This window comes from Oncorhynchus mykiss, chromosome 2 (assembly GCF_057628025.1).
Source record: "Oncorhynchus mykiss isolate SJ-2025 chromosome 2, ASM5762802v1, whole genome shotgun sequence".
Lineage (NCBI taxonomy): Eukaryota > Metazoa > Chordata > Actinopteri > Salmoniformes > Salmonidae > Oncorhynchus > Oncorhynchus mykiss.
Genome location: NC_143023.1, coordinates 5,455,996 through 5,482,500, shown reverse-complemented (window position 1 = coordinate 5,482,500; position 26,505 = coordinate 5,455,996). Strand labels below are relative to the sequence as shown.

Here is a 26,505-nt window from a genome sequence, read left to right as displayed (position 1 = left end):
TGGGAGTCAGATGAATGACTCTCATCCAGAGGTCTGGGGTTGAGTTGGTTGGGAGTCAGATGAATGACTCTCATCCAGAGGTCTGGGGTTGAGTTGGTTGGGAGTCAGATGAATGACTCTCATCCAGAGGTCTGGGGTTGAGTTGGTTGGGAGTCAGATGAATGACTCTCATCCAGATGTCTGGGGTTGAGTTGGTTGGGAGTCAGATGAATGACTCTCATCCAGAGGTCTGGGGTTGAGTTGGTTGGGAGTCAGATGAATGACTCTCATCCACAGGTCTGGGGTTGAGTTGGTTGGGAGTCAGATGAATGACCCAGACCCAGACACAGACCAGACACAGACCCAGACCAGACACAGACACAGACTCAAACCCAGACCAGGACACAGACACAGACCAGACACAGACCCAGACCCAGACCAGAAACAGACACAGACCAGACCCAGACACAGACACAGACCAGACACAGACACAGACCAGACACAGACACAGACCAGACCCAGACACAGACCAGACACAGACACAGACCAGACACAGACAAGTAAGCAGAAAGGCAGAGGAAGAGATTTAGACATATTCAGTTGAAGTCGGAGGTTTACATAGCCAAATACATTTAAACTCAGTTTTTCATAATTCCTGACATTTAATCCCAGTAAAAATCCCCTGTTTTAGGTCAGTTAGGATCACCACTTTATTTTAAGAATGTGAAATGTCTGAATAATAGTAGAGAGAACAATTTATTTCAGCTTTTATTTCTTTCATCACATTCCCAGTGGGTCAGAAGTTTACATTCACTCAATTAATATTTGGTAGCATTGCCTTGAAATTGTTTAATTTGGGTCAAATATTTCGGGTAGCCTTCCACAAGCTTCCCACAATAAATTGGGTGAATTTTGGCCCATTCCTCCTGACAGAGCTGGCCTCCTTGCTCGCACAAGCTTTTTCAGTTCTGCCCACACATTTTCAATAGAATTGAGGTCAGGGCTTTGTGATGGCCACTCTAATACCTTGACTTTGTTGTCCTTAAGCCATTTTGGAAGTATGCTTGGGGTCATTAACTTCCTTTAACTTCCTGACTGATGTCTTCAGTTGCTTCAATATATCCACATAATTGTACTGCCTCATGATGACATCTAATTTGAGAAGTGCACCAGTCCCTCCTACAGCAAAGCACCCCCACAACATGATGCTGCCACCCCCGTGCTTCACGGTTGGGATGGTGTTCTTCGGCTTGCAAGCCTCCCCCTTTTTCCTCCAACCAAAACGATGGTCATTATGACCAAACAGTTCTATTGTTGTTTCACCAGACCAGAGGACATTTCTCCAAAAAGTGCGATCTTTGTCCCCATGTGCAGTTGCAAACCGTAGTCTGTCTTTTTTATGGCGGTTTTGGAGCAGTGGCTTCTTCCTTGCTGAGCGGCCTTTCAGGTTATGTTGATATAGGCCTCGTTTTATTGATACTTTTGTACCCGTTTCCTCCAGCATCTTTACAAGATCTTTTGCTGTTGTTCTGGGATTGATTTGCACTTTTCGTACCAAATTATGTTAATCTCTAGGAGACAGAACGCGTCTCCTTCCTGAGCGGTATGACGGCTGCATGGTCCCATGGTGTTTATACTTGTGTACTATTGTTTGTACAGATGAACGTGGTACATTCAGGCATTTGGAAATTGCTCTCAAGGATGAACCAGACTTGGTGGAGGTCTACAATCTTTCTGAGGTCTTGGCTGATTTCTTTTGATTTTCCCATGATGTCAAGCAAAGAGGCACTGAGTTTGAAGGTAGGCCTTGAAATACATCCACAGGTACACCTCCAATTGACTCAAATGATGTCAATCAGCCTATCAAAATCTTCTAAAGCCATGACATCATTTTCTGGAATTTTCCAAGCTGTTTAAAGGCACAGTCAACTTAGTGTATGTAAACTTCTGACCCACTGGAATTGTGATACAGTGAATTATAAGTTAAATAATCTGTCTGTAAAAAATTGTTGTGCCATGCACAAAGTAGATGTCCTAACCGACTTGCCAAAACTATAGTCTGTTAACAAGAAATTTGTGGAGTGGTTGAATTTTTTTTTTAATGACTCTGTATGTAAACTTCCGACTTCAACTGTACATGGACTGACTAGAACCCCCCCACACACACACACACACCCTTCATATGCATCGTTTGCACTTCCACAGTTACAGAGCTAAATCTCCTCATCCTGTGTCTCCAGCGTAACCCCATACAAAGCTAGTTAACATAGTTAACACCCCACAGTAAGGTGCGGTAAAGGATTTCTGGTGGAGGGGGAAGCTCAGTTCTCAGACAATGCAGTCAATGCATGTCCTACTTAAATATTTACAGAGCGAAGTAGCAGGAACCTGATATATGTTAGAAATATTAATAAAAAACAGATTGCCCAGATGTCGAAACACTGAACCCCGTTCAACCGAAGATGTATTTTACCACTATTGAAGTGTGTTTACATTAGATTTATAAAAAAAAAAACTTTCTATTCAATCATACAAACCTTCCAGACAGCTAAAGCAGGAGAAAACAAAACACCGAACCGAGCAGGAGAAAACGTGTTAAATATCAGAAGAGAATTAGGGAGCCACCTTTTTAACTGTCATTTCCTGTAATCAGTAATAACTGAAGCAGAGTTCCTGCTCTGTATTCATTCAGAGGTTTGGTTCAGAACACTTGAGACAGGGAGGCTTAACAGAAGGAGAGAAGATGAAGAGGGGGAAGGAGAAGGACGTGGGGGGGGGGGGGGGGGGGCGAATCTCAATCTAAACGATGATTCTAATTGACCTCTGTGTTAATGAGTCCTTGTACACAAGAACGGCAAGATAACAACCATCTCGAAAAATCTGCCCAAAATCAAGCCTGCACTCTCACCTTCACCCGGCCTCCATGGGATGCTTCCCAAATGGCACCCTGTTCTCTGTATAGTGCATTCCGTTTGACCAGCCCTAATGGGCCCTGGTCAAAATGAGTGCAGTGTGCAGGGGACTAGGGTTCTATTTGGGATGCATCCCATTCCTCATCATGGACAGATGAAGGTATTTTATGAGGGTCCCAATTAGCTGTTACGATAGCAGCAGCTACTCTTCCTGGGGGTCCAGACGAAACATGAAACACAATACAGAACATTAACAGAGCAGAACAGCTCAAAGAACAGAACTACATATATGTCAAATGTTATAGCCTACATATCAGTAGATACACACAACATGTCTAGGTCAGGGTTCTCCAACCTGATGAAACACAACATGTCTAGGTCAGGGTTCTCTAACCTGATGAAACACAACATGTCTAGGTCAGGGTTCTCCAACCTGATGAAACACAACATGTCTAGGTCAGGCTTCTCCAACCTGATGAAACACAACATGTCTAGGTCAGGGTTCTCCAACCTGATGAAACACAACATGTCTAGGTCAGGCTTCTCCAACCTGATGAAACACAACATGTCTAGGTCAGGCTTCTCCAACCTGATGAAACACAACATGTCTAGGTCAGGGTTCTCCAACCTGATGAAACACAACATGTCTAGGTCAGGGTTCTCCAACCTGATGAAACACAACATGTCTAGGTCAGGGTTCTCCAACCTGATGAAACACAACATGTCTAGGTCAGGGTTCTCCAACCTGATGAAACACAACATGTCTAGGTCAGGGTTCTCCAACCTGATGAAATACAACATGTCTAGGTCAGGGTTCTCCAACCTGATGAAACACAACATGTCTAGGTCAGGGTTCTCCAACCTGATGAAACACAACATGTCTAGGTCAGGGTTCTCCAACCTGATGAAACACAACATGTCTAGGTCAGGGTTCTCCAACCTGATGAAACACAACATGTCTAGGTCAGGGTTCTCCAACCTGATGAAACACAACATGTCTAGGTCAGGGTTCTCCAACCTGGTGAAACACAACATGTCTAGGTCAGGGTTCTCCAACCTGATGAAACACAACATGTCTAGGTCAGGGTTCTCCAACCTGATGAAACACAACATGTCTAGGTCAGGGTTCTCCAACCTGATGAAATACAACATGTCTAGGTCAGGGTTCTCCAACCTGATGAAACACAACATGTCTAGGTCAGGGTTCTCCAACCTGATGAAACACAACATGTCTAGGTCAGGGTTCTCCAACCTGATGAAACACAACATGTCTAGGTCAGGGTTCTCCAACCTGATGAAACACAACATGTCTAGGTCAGGGTTCTCCAACCTGATGAAACACAACCTATCTAGGTCAGGGTTCTCCAACCTGGTGAAACACAACATGTCTAGGTCAGGGTTCTCCAACCTGATGAAACACAACATGTCTAGGTCAGGGTTCTCCAACCTGATGAAACACAACATGTCTAGGTCAGGGTTCTCCAACCTGATGAAACACAACATGTCTAGGTCAGGGTTCTCCAACCTGATGAAACACAACATGTCTAGGTCAGGGTTCTCCAACCTGATGAAACACAACATGTCTAGGTCAGGGTTCTCCAACCTGATGAAACACAACCTATCTAGGTCAGGGTTCTCCAACCTGGTGAAACACAACATGTCTAGGTCAGGCTTCTCCAACCTGATGAAACACAACATGTCTAGGTCAGGGTTCTCCAACCTGATGAAACACAACATGTCTAGGTCAGGGTTCTCCAACCTGATGAAACACAACATGTCTAGGTCAGGCTTCTCCAACCCGATGAAACACAACATGTCTAGGTCAGGGTTCTCCATCCTGATGAAACACAACATGTATAGGTCAGGGTTCTCCAACCTGATGAAACACAACATGTCTAGGTCAGGGTTCTCCAACCTGATGAAACACAACATGTCTAGGTCAGGGTTCTCCAACCTGATGAAACACAACATGTCTAGGTCAGGGTTCTCCAACCTGATGAAACACAACATGTCTAGGTCAGGGTTCTCCAACCTGATGAAACACAACATGTCTAGGTCAGGGTTCTCCAACCTGATGAAACACAACATGTCTAGGTCAGGGTTCTCCAACCTGATGAAACATAACCTATCTAGGTCAGGGTTCTCCAACCTTTTCTATCATGAGAACTACTGTTAAATGATGAAACGTGGTGTGTTACTGATACATTTTTCCTTCGTTTTAAAATAAATACTCTCTTTATGTTTTCTCCAGAGTTCTGTTTTCTTGGTTTTATTTGTTCCTGGTTTTTGGATTTCTTTCAGTTTTTCACTCTCATAGTTACATGTATTTCTAGAGAAACAATGAAATGGAACGTTCTGAGTCAACGTCAATGTTCTGATTCCACGTCAATATTCTGATTCCATGTTAATGTTCTGATTCCACGTCAATGTTCTGAGTCCACGTCAATGTTCTGATTCCATGTTAATGTTCTGAGTCCACGTCAATGTTCTGATTCCATGTCAATGTTCTGATTCCATTTAAATGTTCTGATTCCATTTCAATGTTCTGATTCCATTTCAATGTTCTGATTCCATTTCAATGTTCTGATTCCACGTCAATGTTCTGATTCCATGTCAATGTTCTGATTCCATTTCAATGTTCTGATTCCACGTCAATGTTCTGATTCCACGCCAATGTTCTGATTCCACGTCAATGTTCTGATTCCATTTCAATGTTCTGATTCCATTTCAATGTTCTGATTCCACATCAATGTTCTGATTCCACGTCAATGTTCTGATTCCATGTCAATGTTCTGATTCCATGTCAATGTTCTGATTCCACGTCAATGTTCTGAGTCCACGTCAATGTTCTGATTCCACGTCAATGTTCTGAGTCCACGTCAATGTTCTGATTCCACATCAATGTTCTGATTCCACGTCAATGTTCTGATTCCACGTCAATGTTCTGATTCCACGTCAATGTTCTGATTCCACGTCAATGTTCTGAGTCCACGTCAACATTCTGAGTCCACGTCAATGTTCTGATTCCATGGCAATGTTCTGATTCCACGTCAATGTTCTGATTCCACGTCAATGTTCTGATTCCACGTCAATGTTCTGAGTCCACATCAATGTTCTGATTCCACGTCAATGTTCTGATTCCACGTCAATGTTCTGAGTCCACATCAATCTTCTGATTCCACATCAATGTTCTGATTCCATGTCAATGTTCTGAGTCCACGTCAATGTTCTGATTACATGTCAATGTTCTGATTCCACGTCAATGTTCTGATTCCACGTCAATGTTCTGATTCCACGTCAACATTCTGAGTCCACGTCAATGTTCTGATTCCATGTCAATGTTCTGATTCCACGTCAATGTTCTGATTCCACGTCAATGTTCTGATTCCATTTCAATGTTCTGATTCCACGTCAATGTTCTGATTCCACGTCAATGTTCTGATTCCACGTCAATGTTCTGATTCCATTTCAATGTTCTGATTCCACGTCAATGTTCTGATTCCACATCAATGTTCTGATTCCACGTCAATGTTCTGATTCCACGTCAATGTTCTGAGTCCACATCAATCTTCTGATTCCATGTCAATGTTCTGATTCCACGTCAATGTTCTGATTCCACATCAATGTTCTGATTCCACGTCAATGTTCTGATTCCACATCAATGTTCTGATTCCATGTCAATGTTCTGATTCCATGTCAATGTTCTGAGTCCACGTCAATGTTCTGATTCCATGTCAATGTTCTGATTCCACATCAATGTTCTAATTCCACGTCAATGTTCTGAGTCCACGTCAATGTTCTGATTCCACGTCAATGTTCTGATTCCATGTCAATGTTCTGATTCCACGTCAATGTTCTGATTCCATCTCAATGTTCTGATTCCACGTCAATGTTCTGATTCCACGTCAATGTTCTGATTCCATCTCAATGTTCTGATTCAAAATCAATGTTCTGATTCAACATCAATGTTCTGATTCTGATGTTCTGCCGTTCCTGATAAAAAAGCTGCCTGCCATCCAGAACCTCTATACCAGGCGGTGTCAGAGGAAGGCCCTAAAAAGTGTCAAAGACCCCAGCCACCCCAGTCATAGACTGTTCTCTCTGCTACTGCATGGCAAGCGGTACCGGAGTGCCAAGTCTAGGACAAAAAGGCTTCTCAACAGCTTCTACCCCCAAGCCATAAGACTCCTGAAAAGGTAATCAAATGGCTACCCGGACTATTTGCATTGTGTCCCGCCACCTCCTACCCGCCAATGCCTCTTTTACGCTGCTGCTACTCTCTGTTTATCTTCTATAATCACTTTAACTATACATTCATATACATATTACCTCAATTAGCCCGACTAACCCGTGCCCCTCCACATTGACTCTGTACCGGTACCCCCTGTATATAGCCTCCACATTGACTCTGTACCGGCACCCCCTGTATATAGCCTCCACATTGACTCTGTACCGGCACCCCCTGTATATAGCCTCCACATTGACTCTGTACCGGTACCCCCTGTATATAGCCTCCACATTGACTCTGTACCGGTACCCCCTGTATATAGCCTCCACATTGACTCTGTACCGGTACCCCCTGTATATAGCCTCCACATTGACTCTGTACCGGTACCCCCTGTATATAGCCTCCACATTGACTCTGTACCGGTACCCCCTGTATATAGCCTCCACATTGACTCTGTACCGGTACCCCCTGTATATAGTCTCCACATTGACTCTGTACCGGTACCCCCTGTATATACAGTGCCTTGCGAAAGTATTCGGCCCCCTTGAACTTTGCGACCTTTTGCCACATTTCAGGCTTCAAACATAAAGATATAAAACTGTATTTTTTTGTGAAGAATCAACAACAAGTGGGACACAATCATGAAGTGGAACGACATTTATTGGATATTTCAAACTTTTTTAACAAATCAAAAACAAAAAAATTGGGCGTGCAAAATTATTCAGCCCCTTTACTTTCAGTGCAGCAAACTCTCTCCAGAAGTTCAGTGAGGATCTCTGAATGATCCAATGTTGACCTAAATGACTAATGATGATAAATACAATCCACCTGTGTGTAATCAAGTCTCCGTATAAATGCACCTGCACTGTGATAGTCTCAGAGGTCCGTTATAAGCGCAGAGAGCATCATGAAGAACAAGGAACACACCAGGCAGGTCCGAGAAACTGTTGTGAAGAAGTTTAAAGCCGGATTTGGATACAAAAAGATTTCCCAAGCTTTAAACATCCCAAGGAGCACTGTGCAAGCGATAATATTGAAATGGAAGGAGTATCAGACCACTGCAAATCTACCAAGACCTGGCCGTCCCTCTAAACTTTCAGCTCATACAAGGAGAAGACTGATCAGAGATGCAGCCAAGAGGCCCATGATCACTCTGGATGAACTGCAGAGATCTACAGCTGAGGTGGGAGACTCTGTCCATAGGACAACAATCAGTCGTATATTGCACAAATCTGGCCTTTATGGAAGAGTGGCAAGAAGAAAGCCATTTCTTAAAGATATCCATAAAAAGTGTTGTTTAAAGTTTGCCACAAGCCACCTGGGAGACACACCAAACATGTGGAAGAAGGTGCTCTGGTCAGATGAAACCAAAATTGAACTTTTTGGCAACAATGCAAAACATTATGTTTGGCGTAAAAGCAACACAGCTGAACACACCATCCCCACTGTCAAACATGGTGGTGGCAGCATCATGGTTTGGGCCTGCTTTTCTTCAGCAGGAACAGGGAAGATGGTTAAAATTGATGGGAAGATGGATGGAGCCAAATACAGGACCATTCTGGAAGAAAACCTGATGGAGTCTGCAAAAGACCTGGGACGGAGATTTGTCTTCCAACAAGACAATGATCCAAAACATAAAGCAAAATCTACAATGGAATGGTTCAAAAATAAACATATCCAGGTGTTAGAATGGCCAAGTCAAAGTCCAGACCTGAATCCAATCGAGAATCTGTGGAAAGAACTGAAAACTGCTGTTGACAAATGCTCTCCATCCAACCTCACTGAGCTCGAGCTGTTTTGCAAGGAGGAATGGGAAAAAATGTCAGTCTCTCGATGTGCAAAACTGATAGAGACATACCCCAAGCGACTTACAGCTGTAATCGCAGCAAAAGGTGGCGCTACAAAGTATTAACTTAAGAGGGCTGAATAATTTTGCACGGCCAATTTTTGATTTGTTCAAAAAGTTTGAAATATCCAATAAATGTCGTTCCACTTCATGATTGTGTCCCACTTGTTGTTGATTCTTCACAAAAAAATACAGTTTTATATCTTTATGTTTGAAGCCTGAAATGTGGCAAAAGGTCGCAAAGTTCAAGGGGGCCGAATACTTTCGCAAGGCACTGTATATGTCATCAACCAATGAGAGACAACGATAGACAGCTGCCTCTGATTGGGAACCAGACACGGCCAAAAACGAAGAAATAGAAAACAGACTTTCCCACCCGAGTCACACCCTGACCTAACCAAGTCACACCCTGACCTAACCAAGTCACACCCTGACCTAACCAAGTCACACCCTGACCTAACCAAGTCACACCCTGACCTAACCAAGTCACACCGTGACCTCACCAAGTCACACCCTGACCTAACCAAGTCACACCCTGACCTAACCAAACATAGAGAATAATAGGGATCTCTAAGGTCAGGGCGTGACAGTACCCCCCTCCCCAAAGTTGCGGACTCCGGCCGCAAACCTGAACCTATAGGGGAGGGTCCGAGTGGGCATCTACTCTCGATCGGGGCTCTGGTGCGGAAGCAGACCCCGCTCCGCTTGAGGCTCCCCCCACTTCGGTGGCGCCTCTGGTGCAGGGATCGTCGCTGGGAACCCTCACTGAAGGCTCCGGACTGGGAACCCTCGCTGGAGGCTCCGGACTGGGGACCCTCGCTGAAGGCTCCGGACTGGGAACCCTCGCTGGAGGCTCCGGACTGGGGACCGTCTCTGGAGGCTCCGGACTGGGGACCGTCTCTGGAGGCTCCGGACTGGGGACCGTCTCTGGAGGCTCCGGACTGGGGACCGTCTCTGGAGGCTCCGGACTGGGGACCGTCTCTGGAGGCCTGGTACGTGGAATCGGAACAGGTCTCACCGGACTGGGGAGACATACTGGAGGCCTGGTACGTGGAATCGGAACAGGTCTCACCAGACTGGGGAGACGTACTGGAGGCCTGGTACGTGGAATCGGAACAGGTCTCACCGGACTGGGGAGATGCACTGGAAGCCTGGTATGTGGAGCAGGCACCGGATACACTGGGCCGTGGAGGCGCTCTGGAGTTCTCGAGCATAGAGCTGGCACAACCCATCCTGGCTGGATGCTTACTTTCGCCCGGCAAATGCAGGATATCCTGGGCCGAAGAGATGCACCGGAGACCAGGAGCGCTGAGCCGGCACAATCCGTCCTGGCCGAATGCCCACTCTAGCACGGCAAATGCCAGGAGCCGGCAACGAGCGCACCGGGCTGTGAATGCGCACTGGAGACACAGTGCGCATCACCGCATAGCATGGTGCCTGACCGGTCAAACGCTCCCCTCGGTGAGCACAGGGAGTTGGCTCAGGTCTAAACCCTGACTCCGCCAATCTCCCCGTGTGCCCCCACCAAATTTTTTGGGGAGCTGCCTCTCGGGCTTCCGTTATTGTTCTATTTACTCGTATCGTCGCCGTTCTTGCTGCCTCCATCTGCTCCCTTGAACGGTGATACTCTCCAACCCGCGTCCAGGGTCCTTCTCCATTTAGGATTTCCTCCCATGTCCATTCATCCTGGCCACGCTGCTTGGTCCGTTTTTGGTGGGATCTTCTGTTATGACTCTCATTGGTGGTAGGAAGAGTGGACCAAAGTGCAGCGTGGAAAGTGTTCATGATTCTTTACTTTCAAAAAACACTCAAACAAAATAACAAAATGAAAGCACACAGTTCTGTCAGGCAGAAACACTAAACAGAAAACAAGACCAGAAGACTGGTTAAACCCTGAGCTGGGCTCTGGTTAGCTGTCAGAAGGCTGGTTAAACCCTGAGCTGGGCTTTGGTTAGCTGTCAGAAGGCTGGTTAAACCCTGAGCTGGGCTTTGGTTAGCTGTCAGAAGGCTGGTTAAACCCTGAGCTGGGCTTTGGTTAGCTATCAGAAGGCTGGTTAAACCCTGAGCTGGGCTGTGGTTAGCTGTCAGAAGGCTGGTTAAACCCTGAGCTGGGCTGTGGTTAGCTGTCTGAAGGCTGGTTAAACCCTGAGCTGGACTCTGGTTAGCTCTCAGAGACAATTCATGATCAGGGAGAGACTAAATAAGTGATAATGTTAGAAATGAACTGGTCTATAAATATAAAAGCCTCTACGGGTTTCTCTCTCCTCCAGCGATACACACACACACACACACACACACACACACACACACACACACACACACACACACACACACACACACACACACACACACACACACACACACTGCTACCAGTGGATGTGGAGAAGAAAACATCTATCTCAACTATCAACAATCCACCCTATCCCCCATCAACTCTGTGTGTGCGTGTGTGTGTGTGTGTGTGTGTGTGTGTGTGTGTGTGTATATCGCTGGAGGAGAGAGAAACCTGTGCATGCGTGCGTGCGTGTGTGTGTGTGCGTGTGTGTGTGTATATCGCTGGAGGTGTGTGGAGTTAAGGAAAGAGGTCATTATGGAGTCATCTATTAGATCTCTATGTTCTCATTAACGGATGGATTCATTTGTTTTGGATCCCTAAACACCTCGTTGGCTCCACAGCTGTATAACTACAATCCAAAGGGGTTATAAGAGTTTACACATGACTCGTTGGCTCCACAGCTGTATAACTACAATCCAAAGGGGTTATAAGAGTTTACACATGACTCGTTAGCTCCACAGCTGTATAACTACAATCCATAGGGGTTATCAGAGTTTACACATGACTCGTTAGCTCCACAGCTGTATAACTACAATCCAAAGGGGTTATAAGAGTTTACACATGACTCGTTAGCTCCACAGCTGTATAACTACAATCCAAAGGGGTTATAAGAGTTTACACATGATAGATATTTGGAGAAGCATATTTTTTGGGGGGTTCCTGTTCCATTCACAGTGGAGTAATATCAGCACGGTACATCAGATGTGATGTGTTAGTGTTGGAGAAGATACATCCGGGTGGGTATTTAATTCAATATTTCAATGGAGAAAACGTTCAGCTCGCTGCTAAAAAAACTAGACTACCACATGATTTATTTATTTTTTTGTTCAACAGAACAGGGAGTAACTTTACCTCTCGTCCAAATCAATAAATATGTTATCAGGGCTTGAGATTTACAGTTCTGCATCTGTTTGTTACAAGACTCAATATCACAATCGTTTTAAAGTGGATTCAATTTGCTGAAAGAAAACGCAAATCAATGACCAGAATCACAACTTCCCAGCTTCCATTTGGTTTGTAGTCACCCCTCGGAGCGGCCTTCAAGGCAACAGTCCTTACTACTACTAGTGATCACATGACTGGTAACCCAATATCACAGACTCACCCTGGGAGGGCTGGAGTCATAATGTTACGCACGCACGCACGCACGCACGCACGCACACACGCACACACGCACACACACACACACACACACACACGGATATTAAATCAAACATTAACCAGGTCCGGCAGCTCCCCCCCAAAAACTGATCCTGAACCAATGACCCAGTCAATTTCTAACAAAAACAATAACAGTCTCTCCCCCTTTTGTCTACATCCTCCCTCCCTCCCTCCCTCCCTCCCTCCCTCCCTCCCTCCCTCCTACCTCCAATAACTCTGCAAAGACTATCAACAACATTGAGGACAAATAGACAGTATTTTGAATAGTTATTCAGTAAGATGTCTCTCTGATGAGGTGTCAAAGAAAGAAAAATGCATAATGTGTGCAATCAAAATGGCACCCGATTCCCTTTATAGGGTCCCTCATAGGCTCTGGTCAAAAGTAATGCACTATATATAGGGAATAGGGTCCCTCATAGGCTCTGGTCAAAAGTAATGCACTATATATAGGGAATAGGGTCCCTCATAGGCTCTGGTCAAAAGTAGTGCACTATATATAGGGAATAGGGGTCCTCATAGGCTCTGGTCAAAAGTAGTGCACTATATATAGGGAATAGGGTCCCTCATAGGCTCTGGTCAAAAGTAGTGCACTATATATAGGGAATAGGGGTCCTCATAGGCTCTGGTCAAAAGTAGTGCACTATATATAGGGAATAGGGGCCCTCATAGGCTCTGGTCAAAAGTAGTGCACTATATATAGGGAATAGGGTCCCTCATAGGCTCTGGTCAAAAGTAGTGCACTATATATAGGGAATAGGGTCCCTCATAGGCTCTGGTCAAAAGTAGTGCACTATATATAGGGAATAGGGTCCCTCATAGGCTCTGGTCAAAAGTAGTGCACTATATATAGGGAATAGGGTCCCTCATAGGCTCTGGTCAAAAGTAGTGCACTATATATAGGGAATAGGGTCCCTCATAGGCTCTGGTCAAAAGTAGTGCACTATATATAGGGAATAGGGTCCCTCATAGGCTCTGGTCAAAAGTAGTGCACTATATATAGGGAATAGGGGTCCTCATAGGCTCTGGTCAAAAGTAGTGCACTATATATAGGGAATAGGGGTCCTCATAGGCTCTGGTCAAAAGTAGTGCACTATATATAGGGAATAGGGTCCCTCATAGGCTCTGGTCAAAAGTAGTGCACTATATATAGGGAATAGGGGTCCTCATAGGCTCTGGTCAAAAGTAGTGCACTATATATAGGGAATAGGGGTCCTCATAGGCTCTGGTCAAAAGTAGTGCACTATATATAGGGAATAGGGTCCCTCATAGGTTCTGGTCAAAAGTAGTGCACTATATATAGGGAATAGGGGTCCTCATAGGCTCTGGTCAAAAGTAGTGCACTATATATAGGGAATAGGGGCCCTCGTAGGCTCTGGTCAAAAGTAGTGCACTATATATAGGGAATAGGGTCCCTCATAGGCTCTGGTCAAAAGTAGTGCACTATATATAGGGAATAGGGTCCCTCATAGGCTCTGGTCAAAAGTAGTGCACTATATATAGGGAATAGGGTCCCTCATAGGCTCTGGTCAAAAGTAGTGCACTATATATAGGGAATAGGGTCCCTCATAGGCTCTGGTCAAAAGTAGTGCACTATATATAGGGAATAGGGTCCCTCATAGGCTCTGGTCAAAAGTAGTGCACTATATTATAACTATTACAACAATGTGTAATATATATGGCAGTATAACTCTGTTATAAGAATGTGTAATATATATGGCAGTATAACTCTGTTACAACAATGTGTAATATATATGGCAGTATAACTCTGTTATAAGAATGTGTAATATATATGGCAGTATAACTCTGTTACAACAATGTGTAATATATATGGCAGTATAACTCTGTTATAACAATGTGTAATATATATGGCAGTATAACTATTACAACAATGTATAATATATATGGCAGTATAACTATTACAACAATGTGTAATATATATGGCAGTATAACTGTTACAACAATGTGTAATATATATGGCAGTATAACTCTGTTACAACAATGTGTAATATATATGGCAGTATAACTCTGTTATAACAATGTGTAATATATATGGCAGTATAACTATTACAACAATGTGTAATATATATGGCAGTATAACTATTACAACAATGTGTAATATATATGGCAGTATAACTCTGTTACAACAATGTGTAATATATATGGCAGTATAACTCTGTTATAACAATGTGTAATATATATGGCAGTATAACTATTACAACAATGTGTAATATATATGGCAGTATAACTCTGTTATAACCATGTGTAATATATATGGCAGTATAACTGTTACAACAATGTGTAATATATATGGCAGTATAACTCTGTTATAACAATGTGTAATATATATGGCAGTATAACTATTACAACAATGTGTAATATATATGGCAGTATAACTCTGTTATAACCATGTGTAATATATATGGCAGTATAACTGTTACAACAATGTGTAATATATATGGCAGTATAACTCTGTTATAACAATGTGTAATATATATGGCAGTATAACTATTACAACAATGTGTAATATATATGGCAGTATAACTATTACAACAATGTGTAATATATATGGCAGTATAACTATTACAACAATGTGTAATATATATGGCAGTATAACTATGTTATAACCATGTGTAATATATATGGCAGTATAACTCTGTTGCAACAATGTGTAATATATATGGCAGTATAACTCTGTTATAAGAATGTTAATGAACTAGCACTGATACTATTTCAGTACTAGGTAAAGACTGTAGATCTGGGACTGGTGAGTTGTGGTTGTGTTGACCATATGGTGTTGATGATTACAGTGTGGAGTGCTGCCAACACTCGGACTTAATCTGCACTGAAACTAAACTCAGAACACTCTGTTGTTCAATCAGCTGGAGATTAAGAGGGAATTTCAAGACTTCTGTTTCCACGGGGATGAAATGGAATCTCAAACAAACACTTGAATCTGAATGTCAGTGTAGGAAGTAGGAAGTAGGAAGTACTGGTAAAAGTGCTGTACCACAGCTATAATTTAACACATGACTCACAGCCTTGGTAACGAGCTATAGAGGCTACAGTACATTTCTATATATTTCCATTCCAACCTCAGGGATAAAGTGTACAACTATCTGATGTATGCCCACAGTGATGACAAACCAATCCTAATACACTCAGAACATCATCATCATCATCAGTAATGTGTAATGTGACACCACAGTGACCAGAAACCCATTTGATGTGAATGCAGCCATATGATTACCTTTCTGTGGTATAAATCCCACATTATTATCCCATGTCTATATCAGCCAGCAGGCTAGCCAGGCCAGGAATATCTGTGGGTGAAGGGACAAGCCAGTGTCCTCTTCCTGGTCGGATCAGATGCAATGTCACCCAGGAGAACTCTACGGCTCCGGTCCAAATGGCTCCCTTTTCATTTTGTAGTGCACTATTTCTGACCAGGGCCCATAGGGATATGGTCAAAAGTAGTGCACTATATAGGGAATAGGGTGCCATTTGGGATGCAGTTATCTCTATACAGTCTCTCTGACGAGCAGCCACCTCTATCAGCTCAGCCTTTCCTCTGACTGAGGAGCAGCCATCTCTCTCTATCAGCTCAGCCTTTCCTCTGACTGAGGAGCAGCCATCTCTCTCTATCAGCTCAGCCTTTCCTCTGACTGAGGAGCAGCCATCTCTCACTATCAGCTCAGCCTTTCCTCTGACTGAGGAGCAGCCATCTCTCACTATCAGCTCAGCCTTTCCTCTGACTGAGGAGCAGCCATCTCTCTCTATCAGCTCAGCCTTTCCTCTGACTGAGGAGCAGCCATCTCTCTCTATCAGCTCAGCCTTTCCTCTGACTGAGGAGCAGCCATCTCTCTCTATCAGCTCAGCCTTTCCTCTGACTGAGGAGCAGCCATCTCTCACTATCAGCTCAGCCTTTCCTCTGACTGAGGAGCAGCCATCTCTCTCTATCAGCTCAGCCTTTCCTCTGACTGAGGAGCAGCCATCTCTCTCTATCAGCTCAGCCTTTCCTCTGACTGAGGAGCAGCCATCTCTCTCTATCAGCTCAGCCTTTCCTCTGATAGAGGAGCAGCCATCTCTCTCTATCAGCTCAGCCTTTCCTCTGACTGAGGAGCAGCCATCTCTCTCTATCAGCTCAGCCTTTCCTCTGACTGAGGAACAGACACCTCTCTCTATCAGCCCAGCCTTTCCTGTGTGTGAGCGTGTGTGTGTGTGTGTGTGTGTGTGTGTGTGTGTGTGTCTGTCTGTTTTATTATCGTTGTGGGTATCAGAAGTCCTCACAAGGATAGTAAAACAAGTACAATTAAATGATGACAATAACCATGGCTATTTCCATGACAATAATAGTTACCAAAAATGTCATCGTCACGCCCCTAGTGTGTGTTCACTGTCTCTCTGTCTCTGGCTCTCTGGCTCACCGGCTATCTGCCCCTGTCTCTAGCACTCTGTCTCTGGCTCACTGGCTCTCTGCCCCTGTCTCTGGCTCACTGTCTCTGGCTCACTGGCTTACTGGGTCTGTGGCTCACTGGCTGTCTGCCTCTGGCTCACTGTCTCTCTGCCTCTGGCTCACTGGCTCACTGTCTCTCTGGCTCACTGTCTCTCTGCCTCTGGCTCACCGTCTCTCTGTCTCTGGCTCACTATCTCACTGTCTCTCTAGACCCGTTATCAGGCCTCACTGTCCTCTGGTGTTCTGGCCTCCAGAGTGTCAGCCCAGCACAGACCCGTTATCAGGCCTCACTGTCCTCTGGTGTTCTGGCCTCCAGAGTGTCAGCCCAGCACAGACCCGTTATCAGGCCTCTCTGTCCTCTGGTGTTCTGGCCTCCAGATTGTCAGCCCAGCACAGACCCGTTATCAGGCCTCTCTGTCCTCTGCTATTACCCAGCGTTCTAATAGCTGGGTAATATGTGACTGCCACGACATCTGACCCCTGAAGGGTTTTACTGCAGGCCCAGACAAAGACCTGCTCCGAGGCAGCTTTAACTAGCTCCAGTATGTGTGTGTGTGAGTGTGTGTGTGTGTGAGTGTGTGTGTGTGTGTGTGTATGTGTGATAGAGGCCTGCCCAGAGCAGTTTTAACTAGCTCCAGTGTGTGTGTGTGTGTGTGTGTGTGTGTGATAGAGGCCTGCCCAGAGCAGTTTTAACTAGCTCCAGTCAGTCAGTCAGTCAGTCAGTCAGTCAGTCAGTCAGTCAGTCAGTCAGTCAGTCAGTCAGTCAGTCAGTCAGTCAGTCAGTCAGTCAGTCAGTCAGTCAGTCAGTCAGTCAGTCAGTCAGTCAGTCAGTCAGTCAGTCAGTCAGTCAGTCAGTCAGTCAGTCAGTCAGTCAGTCAGTCAGTCAGTCAGTCAGTCAGTCAGTCAGTCAGTCAGTCAGTCAGTCAGTCAGTCAGTCAGTCAGTCAGTCAGTCAGTCAGTCAGTCAGTCAGTCAGTCAGTCAGTCAGTCAGTCAGTCAGTCAGTCAGTCAGTCAGTCAGTCAGTCAGTCAGTCAGTCAGTCAGTCAGTCAGTCAGTCAGTCAGTCAGTCAGTCAGTCAGTCAGTCAGTCAGTCAGTCAGTCAGTCAGTCAGTCAGTCAGTCAGTCAGTCAGTCAGTCAGTCAGTCAGTCAGTCAGTCAGTCAGTCAGTCAGTCAGTCAGTCAGTCAGTCAGTCAGTCAGTCAGTCAGTCAGTCAGTCAGTCAGTCAGTCAGTCAGTCAGTCAGTCAGTCAGTCAGTCAGTCAGTCAGTCAGTCAGTCAGTCAGTCAGTCAGTCAGTCAGTCAGTCAGTCAGTCAGTCAGTCAGTCAGTCAGTCAGTCAGTCAGTCAGTCAGTCAGTCAGTCAGTCAGTCAGTCAGTCAGTCAGTCAGTCAGTCAGTCAGTCAGTCAGTCAGTCAGTCAGTCAGTCAGTCAGTCAGTCAGTCAGTCAGTCAGTCAGTCAGTCAGTCAGTCAGTCAGTCAGTCAGTCAGTCAGTCAGTCAGTCAGTCAGTCAGTCAGTCAGTCAGTCAGTCAGTCAGTCAGTCAGTCAGTCAGTCAGTCAGTCAGTCAGCACCGTAAACAACTCCCCATCAACCTTAGCTAATGATCCTATTTGATGCACAGTTGAAAAGCATATCAACCGGCCATGATGGAAAATAATCAAGCGCAACTTTTGCCCAGTCCAACTCACCTTTAGCCCAGTCCAACTCACTCATAATCAAGCGCACCTTTTGCCCAGTCCAACTCACCTTTAGCCCAGTCCAACTCACTGTTGGGATCTAGTGGTTGAGTCATCAGCCAATAGTACCAGTCCAACTCACTGTTGGGATCTAGTGGTAGAGTCATCAGCCAATAGTACCAGTCCAACTCACTGTTGGGATCTAGTGGTGGAGTCATCAGCCAATAGTACTAGTCCAACTCACTGTTGGGATCTAGTGGTGGAGTCATCAGCCAACAGCCCAGTCCAACTCACTGTTGGGATCTAGTGGTGGAGTCATCAGCCAACAGCCCAGTCCAACTCACTGTTGGGATCTAGTGGTGGAGTCATCAGCCAACAGCCCAGTCCAACTCACTGTTGGGATGTAGTGGTGGAGTCATCAGCCAATAGTACCAGTCCAACTCACTGTTGGGATCTAGTGGATGAGTCATCAGCCAATAGTACCAGTCCAACTCACTGTTGGGATCTAGGGGTTGAGTCATCAGCCAACAGCCCAGTCCAACTCACTGTTGGGATCTAGTGGTTGAGTCATCAGCCAACAGCCCAGTCCAACTCACTGTTGGGATCTAGTGGTGGAGTCATCAGCCAACAGCCCAGTCCAACTCACTGTTGGGATGTAGTGGTGGAGTCATCAGCCAATAGTACCAGTCCAACTCACTGTTGGGATGTAGTGTTGGAGTCATCAGCCAATAGTACCAGTCCAACTCACTGTTGGGATCTAGTGGTGGAGTCATCAGCCAATAGTACCAGTCCAACTCACTGCTGGGATCTAATGGTTGAGTCATCAGCCAATAGTACCAGTCCCAACTCACTGTTGGGATCTAGTGGTTGAGTCATCAGCCAATAGTACCAGTCCAACTCACTGTTGGGATCTAGTGGTTGAGTCATCAGCCAATAGTACCAGTCCAACTCACTGTTGGGATCTAGTGGTTGAGTCATCAGCCAACAGCCCAGTCCAACTCACTGTTGGGATCTAGTGGTGGAGTCATCAGCCAATAGTACCAGTCGAACTCACTGTTGGGATGTAGTGGTGGAGTCATCAGCCAATAGTACCGGTCTAACTCACTGTTGGGATCTAGTGGTTGAGTCATCAGCCAATAGTACCAGTCCAACTCACTGTTGGGATCTAGTGGTTGAGTCATCAGCCAATAGTACCAGTCCAACTCACTGTTGGGATCTAGTGGTTGAGTCATCAGCCAATAGTACCTGTCCAACTCACTGTTGGGATCTAGTGGTTGAGTCATCAGCCAATAGTACCAGTCCAACTCACTGTTGGGATCTAGTGGTTGAGTCATCAGCCAACAGCCCAGTCCAACTCACTGTTGGGATCTAGTGGTTGAGTCATCAGCCAACAGCCCAGTCCAACTCACTGTTGGGATCTAGTGGTGGAGTCATCAGCCAATAGTACCAGTCCAACTCACTGTTGGGATCTAGTGGTTGAGTCATCAGCCAATAGTACCAGTCCAACTCACTGTTGGGATCTAGTGGTGGATTCATCAGGCAATAGGCAGGACAGAACAGAACATCTGGACCCGAAGCCAGTTCCTCTGCTGATGTTAAACTCTTCCCCTCTAATCAAGGACTGATTTCGACCTGAGACACCCAGTTGTCCTGACCTCCAGACTCAGGTTGTAACACCCCTGGTCTAGAACTTTACTGAGCAGTAAGGCCTTTCTGAAAATAACTCAACATTTAACATAGTGATGGATACAGAGGGTTATTCCTCCAACAATAATACCACAGATGTTCAAACGACACCCCAAATCACTTGCCCCCTTACTGAGTAGTGACCTCAAACCACAAACCCACATTCCATTCGTACCCTATAATAATATGGACCCTACCAAGGCATCGACCTCTCTATATATACGCCATGGTTTGAGTAACAGCAGAAATGTCAGAGGGAGTGACTTTCAATACTTTAAAAACAATCATTATAATAACACATAATCACCAGTAGAAGTTGAAGAGTCTGTCTGCCACATCGAAATTGTTGTGTGTCTTTTTGGCTAGATTGCGACCCTGATCCCTCCCCGTCCATCCAGCCAACCTGCATATTATGCTAAACAGATCATAGTTAAATAGAACACTGCCAACATTCTAGAACCCATAAAGACCAAAGCAAAGGCATTCCGTCCTATTCTCACATTTAATGGAAAAGAGGGTCAAATATTTCACAGTGATAAAAAGGAGCATTTTGTCTGCCAACCGAACAACCAGACAGATATTCAAAGCCAGCTTGTGGAGAGGGAGAGAGGGAGAGAGGGAGAGGGAGAGAGAGAGAGAGAGAGAGAGAGAGAGGGAGAGAGGGAGAGAGGGAGAGAGAGAGAGAGAGAGAGAGAGAGAGAGAGAGGGAGAGAGAGAGAGAGAGAGAGAGAGAGACAGAGAGAGAGAGAGAGAGGGAGAGAGAGAGAGAGAGAGAGAGAGAGAGAGAGAGAGAGAGAGAGGGAGAGGGAGAGAGGGAGAGAGACAGAGAGAGAGAGAGGGAGAGAGAGAGAGAGAGAGAGAGAGAGAGAGAGAGAGAGGGAGAGAGAGAGAGGGAGAGGGAGAGAGAGAGAGAGAGAGAGAGAGAGAGAGAGAGAGGGAGAGGGAGAGGGAGAGAGAGAGAGAGAGAGAGAGGGAGAGGGAGAGAGAGAGAGAGAGAGAGACAGAGAGAGAGAGAGAGAGAGAGAGAGAGAGAGAGAGAGAGAGAGAGAGAGAGAGAGGGAGAGGAGGAGGGAGAGAGACAGAGAGAGAGAGAGGGAGAGAGAGAGAGAGAGAGAGAGAGAGAGAGAGGGAGAGAGAGAGGGAGGGAGAGAGAGAGAGACTGCATTATATTTAGTAATTTACCCACTGTCTTGCAGTGACATTAACAGTCTAGTGACAGCCAGCCAAACCAGGCAACCAGCCAGACCACCAGCCATCTAGCTAAACAGCCAGCCAGCCAGTGGTTTACACCTCCAGATATCTCGTTAGTATCCTCAGTCCCTCCGGTGTCATCAAGTCTCAGAGGCAATGTGCTCTCCTCTCTCCTCCCTCCCCCTCCAGGTCTTCAGCTGAGGCACAGAGAGTAGAGAAATACATGAAAACCCTCATTCACTCTATAGGGCAGAGACCCAAACCTTACTGTGAAGAGATCCATTAAAACCCTCATTCACTCTATAGGGCAGAGACCCAAACCTTACTGTGAAGAGATCCATTAAAACCCTCATTCACTCTAGAGGGCAGAGACCCAAACCTTACAGTGATGAGAACCATTAAAACCCTCATTCATTCTAGAGGGCAGAGACCCAAACCTTACAGTGAAGAGATCCATTAAAACCATCATTCACTCTATAGGGCAGAGACCCAAACCTTACAGTGAAGAGATCCATTAAAACCCTCATTCACTCTAGAGGGCAGAGACCCAAACCTTACAGTGAAGAGATCCATTAAAACACTCATTCACTCTAGAGGGCAGAGACCCAAACCTTACAGTGAAGAGATCCATTACAACCCTCATTCACTCTAGAGGGCAGAGACCCAAACCTTACAGTGAAGAGACCCATTAAAACCCTCATTCACTCTAGAGGGCAGAGACCCAAACCTTACTGTGAAGAGATCCATTAAAACCCTCATTCACTCTAGAGGGCAGAGACCCAAACCTTACTGTGAAGAGATCCATTAAAACCCTCATTCACTCTAGAGGGCAGAGACCCAAACCTTACAGTGAAGAGATCCATTAAAACCCTCATTCACTCTATAGGGCAGAGACCCAAACCTTACTGTGAAGAGATCCATTAAAACCCTCATTCACTCTAGAGGGCAGAGACCCAAACCTTACAGTGAAGAGATCCATTAAAACCCTCATTCACTCTATAGGGCAGAGACCCAAACCTTACTGTGAAGAGATCCATTAAAACCCTCATTCACTCTATAGGGCAGAGACCCAAACCTTACAGTGAAGAGATCCATTAAAACCCTCATTCACTCTAGAGGGCAGAGACCCAAACCTTACAGTGATGAGATCCATTAAAACCCTCATTCACTCTAGAGGGCAGAGACCCAAACCTTACTGTGAAGAGATCCATTAAAACCCTCATTCACTCTAGAGGGCAGAGACCCAAACCTTACTGTGAAGAGAACCATTAAAACCCTCATTCACTCTAGAGGGCAGAGACCCAAACCTTACAGTGAAGAGACCCATTAAAACCCTCATTCACTCTAGAGGGCAGAGACCCAAACCTTACTGTGAAGAGATCCATTAAAACCCTCATTCACTCTAGAGGGCAGAGACCCAAACCTTACAGTGAAGAGATCCATTAAAACCCTCATTCACTCTATAGGGCAGAGACCCAAACCTTACAGTGATGAGATCCATTAAAACCCTCATTCACTCTAGAGGGCAGAGACCCAAACCTTACTGTGAAGAGAACCATTAAAACCCTGATTCACTCTAGAGGGCAGAGACCCAAACCTTACAGTGAAGAGATCCATTAAAACCCTGAAGGCTCTCTGCTCTTTCAACAACCACTCCTCCTCTCCCCTCACAGCACAGAAAGTCATGATGCCAGGCCAGCCAGACAGCATTCAATGGAATCTACTTTAGTAGAGCCTCTGTCAGGTTTCAGATAGAACCTCCAGATTTGGGGAGGAGGGCATTGACATGTTATTGAATGTAGTAAAAGCTACTTATTCATTCCAGAATACATGTAGTTTAATGTTTTGTATTTATACTGTTGTATAAGAATGTTTTTTTTTCTTCAAAAGCAATGCTATGAATGTGAGGTTTCTATCTAAGGTCATCTTACTATTCAGACATTAGTGGAACAAAATGACACAGAACCAGCCTGTTACATACCGGCATACTATAAGTGGAACAAAAGGACACAGAACCAGTCTGTTACATACCGGCATACTATAAGTGGAACAAAAGGACACAGAACCAGTCTGTTACATACCTGCATACTATAAGTGGAACAAAATGACACAGAACCAGCCTGTTACATACCGGCATACTATAAGTGGAACAAAAGGACACAGAACCAGTCTGTTACATACCTGCATACTATAAGTGGAACAAAATGACACAGAACCAGCCTGTTACATACCGGCATACTATAAGTGGAACAAAATGACACAGAACCAGTCTGTTTACATACCTGCATACTATAAGTGGAACAAAATGACACAGAACCAGTCTGTTTACATACCTGCATACTATAAGTGGAACAAAATGACACAGAACCAGTCTGTTACATACCGGCATACTATAAGTGGAACAAAATGACACAGAACCAGTCTGTTACATACTGGCATACTATAAGTGGAACAAAAGTACACAGAACCAGTCTGTTACATACTGGCATACTATAAGTGGAACAAAAGGACACAGAACCAGTCTGTTACATACTGGCATACTATAAGTGGAACAAAAGGACACAGAACCAGTCTGTTACATACTGGCATACTATAAGTGGAACAAAAGGACACAGAACCAGTCTGTTACATACTGGCATACTATAAGTGGAACAAAAGGACACAGAACCAGTCTGTTACATACTGGCATACTATAAGTGGAACAAATGGACACAGAACCAGTCTGTTACATACTGGCATACTATAAGTGGAACAAAAGGACATAGAACCAGTCTGATACATACCGGCATACTTCCCTTGTAGTGCTCTGCTCTGCTGGTTCCCTCTCACAGCTAGAACCCTGACGTGGTACTCCTTCATGGCATCAAAGTCCTGGATCACCACTTTATGGTCCCCCTTGGAAACGCGCAGCTCCTTGTACTCTTCGCCTGTTGGAGGTTGGAGAGAGAAATCAGGGTGGGGACCAGGTGTGTGTCCAAAACGCCATCCTTTTCCCCATATCAGGGTGGGGACCAGGTGTACGTCCAAAACGCCATCCTTTTCCCCATATCAGGGTGGGGACCAGGTGTGTGTCCAACATGCCATCCTTTTCCCCATATCAGGGTGGGGACCAGGTGTGTGTCCAAAACGCCATCCTTTTCCCCATATCAGGGTGGGGACCAGGTGTGTGTCCAAAACGCCATCCTTTTCCCCATATCAGGGTGGGGACCAGGTGTGTGTCCAAAACGCCATCCTTTTCCCCATATCAGGGTGGGGACCAGGTGTGTGTCCAAAACGCCATCCTTTTCCCGATATCAGGATCATAGACTAGATGAGCAGATGGTATGGGGGGGACAGAACCTAATTACAAATCATTTGTAGACTGCAAATTGACCGCAGGAAGCCCAAACTAATGTGACCCCACCAGATATAATGTTTGACGAAAACATAATAACTTCAAACCTTACTTACATTTGTATATGATTGCACGTCTCTCTGTTAATGCGTGGGAATACTTAGGAACAGACCTCTCCAAAATTAAAATCACCTGGAGCTAATTTTTTGCAGTATTTTATATCCAACAATAGAGCATGTAAAATACTAATAAAAAAAGACCTGGTTGGCCAAATAAAAGCAGGTGTTGAGGAACCCTGCCCTATATAGGGCACCATAGGGCTCTGGTCAAATGTAGTGCCCTATAAAGGGAAGAGAGTGCCATTTGGGATGTAGACTCAGATAAGCGTTCCAATGCATCACTTTCCCATTCAAGCTTTTCCAGGAGTCTCAATGTCCAGGCTGTTGTGTGAAGCAGTGCACTATGGGGATTATTGTGGTGGTAAGGCTCTGGAGGGGGGGGGGGGGGGGGTGACAACCTTGTGTGACAACCTTAAGCGATCCCTCACAGCTCAAGCTGCACACCTCAGCATCGTCTCTAAAGGACAGGTACACATGAGACACACATCTTATCTTTGAAACATTTGGGGTCTGGATCTTTCTGCCCTGAGGCTCTGCCCATTATGAAATCTACTACGGACGCAAACGCCCAGATATCAGAAATTACAAACTTCTTTACTGAAACCGAGACCTTTTCCTTCACCCGTCATATTCAGGTGAATCGTGGTCAACCACAAATCCAGACAAAGTTTCAGATCCATTTAGTCAGTTAACCCATTTTGAGGAAGTGCATTTAAGAGTAAATAGTTTTCCATTTGTTTAGCCAAACTTCATTTGCATAAACGATCTTAGTTGCCAGTCAGCCAACATGCTGGGGCTTGATCTCAGGACCTCTCCTCTCTCCTCCTGTCCTGTCTCCTTTTATCTTATCTTCTCCTCCCCTGTTCACTCCTCTTCCCTCCTCTCCTCTCCTCGTCCTCTTCTTCTCTCCACAAGCCACACGTACGGCTCCACTTTCAGTTCCCTCAGCAGTAAAATAGCTCCGAGCTTCAGCAGTTCACATTATTGACCAATTAGGATTATTTAAATCCTACAGGCCTGACCGATCAATAGGAAGAGACTAACCCTGCTTAATCAGCAGCACTTTCACACAGAACACTGCCGAATGATGGGGTTGGATGTGTTAAACCAGGAGAGGGAGGGAGAGAGGGAGGGGAGAGAGGGGGGAGGGGGGAGAGGGGGGAGAGGGGGGAGAGGGGGGAGAGGGGGGAGAGAGAGGGGAGAGATCGGGAGAGAGAGAGGGGGAGGGGGAGGGGGGAGAGGGGCAGGGGGGAGAGAGGGGGAGAGAGAGGGAGAGAGGGAGGGGAGAGAGAGGGGGAGGGGGAGAGGGGGAGGGGGGAGAGAGGGGGAGAGCGAGGGAGAGAGGGAGGGGCGAGAGAGGGGGGAGAGGGAGAGAGAGGGGAGAGATCGGGAGAGAGAGAGAGGGGGAGGGGGAGAGAGAGGGAGAAAGAGGGGAGAGAGGGAGGGGAGAGAGAGGGGAGAGAGAGGGGAGAGAGGGAGGGGAGAGAGAGGGGAGAAAGGGGGGGAGAGAAGGAGGGGAGAGAGAGGGTGAGAGAGGGAGGGGAGAGAGAGGGGGGAGAGGGAGGGGAGAGAGGGGGGGGGGGGGG

At 45.7% G+C, this 26,505-nt stretch overlaps 1 protein-coding gene across 1 annotated transcript in view; it reads right to left on the bottom strand.

The window, feature by feature from the left end:
• LOC110511431 (collagen alpha-1(XIV) chain) overlaps positions 1-26,505 on the bottom strand; it is a 256,230-nt gene that overhangs the window by 202,180 nt on the left and 27,545 nt on the right. Inside the window, 3 exon segments of the mRNA XM_090186206.1 lie at positions 21,566-21,629; positions 21,632-21,663; positions 24,250-24,393. Coding sequence (XP_090042332.1) covers positions 21,566-21,629; positions 21,632-21,663; positions 24,250-24,393 — 240 coding nt within the window.